At 33.5% G+C, this 6,609-nt stretch overlaps 1 protein-coding gene across 1 annotated transcript in view; it reads left to right on the forward strand.

The window, feature by feature from the left end:
• Positions 1-4,983, forward strand: part of LOC137626258 (protein fem-1 homolog C-like) — a 6,326-nt gene extending 1,343 nt beyond the window's left edge. The window contains exons 2-6 of the mRNA XM_068357331.1: positions 1,518-1,674; positions 1,974-2,174; positions 2,808-3,026; positions 3,336-3,519; positions 3,936-4,983. Coding sequence (XP_068213432.1) covers positions 1,518-1,674; positions 1,974-2,174; positions 2,808-3,026; positions 3,336-3,519; positions 3,936-4,983 — 1,809 coding nt within the window. The remainder of the gene's footprint in view (positions 1-1,517; positions 1,675-1,973; positions 2,175-2,807; positions 3,027-3,335; positions 3,520-3,935) is intronic.
• The last annotated feature ends 1,626 nt before the right edge of the window (positions 4,984-6,609 follow it).

Consider the following 6,609-nt stretch of genomic DNA (forward strand, 5'->3'; position numbering starts at 1 on the left):
TATATATATATATATATATATATATATATATATATATATATATATATATATATATATATATTTCTTTGTGCTTATCAAGTGCTCGCATACAGCAATATATTTAATAAATTAAGACGCAACAAATTCTTTCCACAACTTTCGTTTGCATTTCCTCCCTAAATTTAGCATAAAGATGGCGAAAGTTTTGACCAAATCGACCTTGTGAGAGGTTTCGGCTGACTGCCTGCTTGGTTGGGTTTAGTGTTTTCATGGAAGCCGATAGATTCAATTGTGGAAGTATTAAACGCGGAATGACCTGGTCACATCAACATGGATTCCCGTTTTCTATTCTTCCTCCTATGCTATTTCATAACAAACTGAATTGCATCAAAGACAATGTTGATGTTAAACACTCAAAGGTATTTTATTGTGGTTACCTATGCATATAGAGTATACTGAATTCAAATGTTCAAATGTGTGGATTTAGATGAGTTTTGCTTCTTGTTACAACATTCCACATTTGAAACAGATCCGTGATCTAGCTAATGACGTTTCGGGCCAAGAAGAAACTATTCCAGCATTTCTTCAGTACAATAATTCGTAAACAATTGATTATTATTATTATTATTATTATTATTATTATTATTATTATTATTATTATTATTATTATCATATTACTAGCCAAGCCACAACCTTAGCTGGAATAGCAGGATTCTATACGCCCAAGGGTTCCACCAAGGAAAGACAGCCCAATGAGGAAATGAAAAAATTAAATAAACCATAAGAAGAAATAAGCAATTGAAATAAAATACTTTTACCGACTATTAGATTTCTTATTCTCGATCTAGATATTATTTTCTGGCACTCGTTCAATTAGTTCGTTATGCATGTGGCGTAAGATTTTTGTTATAATTCTGACCATCTTTACATTTAGATCTTCCTGCACAGTACGATCCTGCACCTAGTACTAGGTATTCAGTTAATTCTAACAGTCATGCCATCTCCATAAAAAGGCTCAATACTACACAGTATTCTAATCTTATTTCCTCTATGACCATATAGTAAATTGATCTTTCAAATAAGACGATTGAATCGGTGGAACTTCAAAAGTTAAAACTTGCAGCGACTTTTTTTTTCATGTTGAACATGCTGATCATAAGTTTCTTTTTATAATTTGTATAATGCACATTCATTTTCACGTTGTTACTGATCTTATAATATATTTCATATTAATTATTCATTAATTCTAATACAGTTCATTTATTACCTTATTTCCTATTCTCACTGCGCTATTCAACCTTGTTGGAAATCTTGGGCATATATTCCTGCTTTTGCAGCTATGATTGCAGCTTAGCTAATGATAACGATGATGATAATAATAATAATAATAATAATACTAATAATAATAATAACAACAACAATAATAATAATAATAATAATAATAATAATAATAATAATAATAATAATAATAATAACAATAATAATAATAATAATCTATTTGATATGTTTAGTTATAGCCAAGTATGATTTTGTTTCAGATGTTAGAAAGGCACATTAACCCCAACATCGAGTCCTGTGCTGAGACTGGCCATATGTGGGATCCCTACTTGGTAGGGGCAGCAAGGCTTGGCCACATGAACTGCGTGAGGTACCTCGTCGAGCAATGCAACGCTAATGTTAATGAAGTTGGGTTAGGTGTGTACACTTTTTCTTTTCTTTTGTACCTATGGGTTCAGGGTAAGAAATTTCAGAAGATTTTGCCATGGTGTTTCAAATATTATATATATATATATATATATATATATATATATATATATATATATATATATATATATATATATATATATATATTCTGCATATATATGAACACATGTGTGTATCAGGTAGCTATGGAGTGACTCCACAAAAATCCTCATTGTCAGTGCGCTAAAGACTTATAATTCTTAGTACCTACATCGAATGCTAATAGCTAAACATAAATATATTTTTTGCAGTGTCTACAAATCACATATACGAATCAGGAGTCTCTCCACTTTGGGCAGCAACTATAGGAGAGCATTTAAACATCGTTACATACCTCGTTTCAAAGGGTGCCAACGTAGATGGACTGACCGATTCCAGTTCCACCCCGCTGAGCCTGGCGTGTTCTCGTGGGAGTCTGGACATTGTTAAAGTCCTCGTGCAGAACGGAGCAAGTGAGTTTTCAAATGGCAGTTGATTTTGATTATTGTGAAGTTGAACTAAATGAAGTTCCCTTCAAAGTAAACTGAGTGAGGAAGTCCTTGGACTAAACAGTATTCGAGAAATTTTATTCCAGCTATGACCAAACTGCTAATCAGTGGACCTTCAAAAGTTAAACTTGCAGCAAGGTTTTTATGTTGAACCGGCTGATATAAGTCTCTCTTTATATGATGGATCTATTTTCATGTTTTTACTATTCTTAATTGTCTATTGCTCTGGTAGCTTATCAATTTCTTTGTTTTCTTTCCTCACTAGGTTAATTTTCCTTTAGGGAGCATTTAGGCTTATAGTATCCTGCTTTTCTTCTTAGGGTTGTAGCTTAATCAAGCAATAATAATAATAATAATAATGATAATAATAAAAATGATAATGATAATAATGATAAAAATAATGATACTACTACTACTACTACTACTACTACTACTACTACTACTATTAATAATAATAATAATAATAATAATAATAATAATAATAATAATAATGACACAGCAGTGTTTTTAGAAAGGACGAAGGCTCTTGTCTTCCAAAGACCTTGAGTGGCATAATTTCAAAATGTTACTAACAATTATTCATTGGGTCATTTTCAGATATTGAGGTTACTGACTACCATGGGAGTACATGTTTGATGCTAGCCTCTTCCAATGGCCATGTTAAAGTAGTAAAATATCTTTTAAGTGTCGGCGCTAATCTAGAAAAAAAGTGGATCGATGGAAAGACTGCTCTGCACAAAGGCGTCCATTCCGGATGTCTTGAGGTGGTGAAGGTGTTGTTAGATCACAATGCCGAAATGGATGCTGACTCTTGTGGTGAGTTTCAAATCGGTTCAATATTTCAATTTTGGGAGATTATTTCTAGTCTCCTCTATATTAGATGTAGAGCTGATGAAATTGAAAGTAGAGTTTAATCTATATGTACAGCTGATGAAGTTGATAGTTCATTCAAGTCTACAAGTACAGCTGATGAAGTTGAAAGTTAATTTCAATCTATAAGTACAACTGATGAAGTTGAGAGTTCATATAAATCTGTAAGTATAGCTGATGAAGTTGAAAATTTGTTTCCAGCAAGAAAGGGAGATAATTCATGTAAAAGGTATTCACTCTAAATTTTATTTCTAGGGGAAACCCCTATACTCACAGCCAGCTGTCTTGGACACGAGCACATTGTACAACACCTGATTGCCCGAGGAGATCTGATATCGAAAGAAGATGAAATCAATGCTCTAGAGCTTCTTGGTTCTACTTTTGCCGAGAAAAAGCAAGACACTGCCTTCAAGTATTGGAAACTAGCTATGCAGGAAAGGTGAGTTTTTGATGGGTTTTTGTAATTTCCTCTGAGGGTGAATATTAATTTATAAATGTCTTAATGATGAGCTTATATTAATTGTGTAGGTAAAATGAAATATTTCATAGGTGGTGCAAGCTAGGACTGGCATCAATACCAGACAATATTTCATAGCTGGTGACGTCACAGCAGGAGTGGCTGCTATTCTAATACTCAAGCAAAATTCAAAGTAAAACTCTCAAAAATATCTCTTTGCTTGTTATTTTAGAGACATACCACTTATCTGATCTAATGTACATAACTACAGGTACAGTTTGTTTACAATTGTTTTCGGGCTGCCAGTTTTGTCCTTAAATCTTTTAGAAACATTACATTACAGGAAAGTATATCATGATATATTTCAATATCAAAATGTTCTACTCATATCCTTCCAGATCCATTCATAATATTGTAATTGACCAAAATGAATATCAGACTCCTTTCAACCAATACTTCAAGGAAATCTCAACACCACTGCAATTAGAAAAACTTCAGGGCAACACATCTGCAATTGATACACATTCCTTACTAGTGAAGATGAGAGTACTGGGGCTGGTGCATCGCGCTACAATCGATGCCATAAAAGGCAAAGGGGAAGAGTTCGCAGCTAACGGCCAGCTGAAGGAGTGCTTTGTCCTGTGGATGTACACCTTGGAGACACATCAAAGAATTCTGGATGTTTTAAATCCTAAGCGATTTTTTTTCCTCATGTCTCTGACTAACTTATTCCTTGACAAGGTCTTCACACAACCCTTACTCTCTAACATTTTGTTATATTTTGAAGAATCTATGAAACTGTTTGAAAACTGTACCCAAGAAATTATAGTAGGTATTTCAAGGACGCAGAGGATTCCAGGAGTCAAGAAAACTTTGGGTTTCTATTATCTGGACCGGATCATTCCTGTAGCAATGCATTTAATGTTGTTGTTGACAAGACTGAAGCCCATTCTCTTACCAGTCCAAATACACAGGGTGAAGGATGCTGTGCGCAAGTTAGTGAAATTGAATCCTATAGATTCCAAAGGTGTATCTTTAATGCACTTTTCATTGTTCACTTCTGTCTTTTGTCGCCCTGAAGGAGCTACAGTCTTCACCTTTCCTAGTTTGGAAGTTTTGAACCTCTTGTTGGAAGCTGGAGCCAATCCTTGTCCAAGGGATATTTTTGGTAACACACCTCTCCACACACTTGGCAAGCATAGGAAGGTTCCAGGCGATATGCTGGAAGCTCTCCTTAAAGCCGGGGCGCACTTGGATATGAAAAATGCACAGGGTCATAGTTTTGAGTCCCTGAGAGCTTCCCGAGGTCAGAAATTGCGTCAGCTGGTAAACCCTGTCCGTCACACATCTCTGCAGTGCCTGGCAGCAGCCAGCATTAGAAGACATGGCATCCCCTACAAAGGTGTCTTGGATAAGCAGCTTGAACGATTCGTTGATTTTCATTGATTCTTGTCAATAGCATATGCACCGAAAGCCTATCCAGCTCTTGTAATGCAATAATATTCTTAATCATACACAGAAAAACTGACTGTATGTTACCATTTTATAATATGTATGTTTTTCTTGGAATTGCATATAACAAAGAAATTATAGTTCTTTGCTGGTTTTAACCAGTCTTAAATCAAAGCGGTTACCTGGACCTTCACAAGTACCAAAGATACTTTTCTTCTTATTTACATAAAGAAAAAAAAATATGTATGATTCAGCTTATTTCTAATGCTTGTTTTCTAGTATTATCACTGTATATAATATTTTGAGTTTTTTTTTCTCTTTTTTTTGAGATGTGTAACGATGAATAGGAATGTGTTTTTTTTCCAAAAAGCTTTCTATCTTTTTTATTCACAATTATAGGCATACTGTGATGTATAAGCTTTAATTGATTTGATAAAAGGAATGTGAAAGAATTATTCTTACATGTAATTATCCTCTTAGACATCTGTTAATGATGCACATTTTATTTGCATTGTCTCTTATGCTATCTACGTAAAAAAATATAATAAGAATATTTATATAAATCTTTATAAAAGAATTTCAATAAAGATGCGAAAACTAAAATTATGACCAACTTGACCTCAGATTATATGCAATTGGACAGTGCAAGAGGAAACTAATAGGAATATGTGATGTTAGAACAATTATTTGAGAACAAGATAGATGAAACATATTCCCTTCAGTAGTTCAGATACATGATTATTTGCCTCTAATAATAGCACTCTGATTACTGACACCTTTGATACGTGTAGGTGATAAACTATGTAGTGATGCAAGTCCAAGCGTGCATCTAGTATGTGCGCCCATACCTATGCATATGTATATGACTATATAATCAACCATTATCCTTTCATAATCTAAGGATCTCTGAATTTTGAGAATTTTCACCTTTTCTTTATTAACTTTCTAATTTTTAGAATTTTTAACCTCTTTAGAATAATCTCAACAAATTAATCGTAATATTTATAGTTGATGTATCAAAGGAATTGAAATAACTTGATAGAGAAAGCATTTTGTCAAAACAGTGCTGTAGTCAATAAAGTATGAAGAAAATAAATAATCATCGTTCATTAAACCAAAGGATTATGTCTGAAAACCAAAAGAAGCTGAGGAAATATGAAGATTCCTGTAGGAAACACATTGACGCCACTAAGGCTAACGCCTTCACTGGAAATTATATTTTAGAGAAGCTCTGTCCCAAAAGTATATATATGGTATGCATTTATATATATGTATATATATACATAAATGTGTATATATATATATATATATATATATATATATATATATATATATATATATATATATATATACTGTATATATAGACCAAAAATTTCAATAGCAAACAATATGTTTCAATCAGAGACCAAGTACTGATACCAACTGTTAGAGCAATGTTGATCCCAGAACCGGATCCTATATATCTTGTTATGGATAAGAGCCCCATCCATAATTCTAAATTAGTAACAGATAGGTTAAACCAGAGTCAATATAGTTTGGGACTGTTCACGAGGCGGACTTTAAACATAGCTCCACCCCTTATGCAACGTCATTGGCGTCCATTGTTGCCAGGCTGCCACC

The sequence above is a fragment of the Palaemon carinicauda genome, chromosome 33, assembly GCF_036898095.1.
Source record: "Palaemon carinicauda isolate YSFRI2023 chromosome 33, ASM3689809v2, whole genome shotgun sequence".
Taxonomy (NCBI): domain Eukaryota; kingdom Metazoa; phylum Arthropoda; class Malacostraca; order Decapoda; family Palaemonidae; genus Palaemon; species Palaemon carinicauda.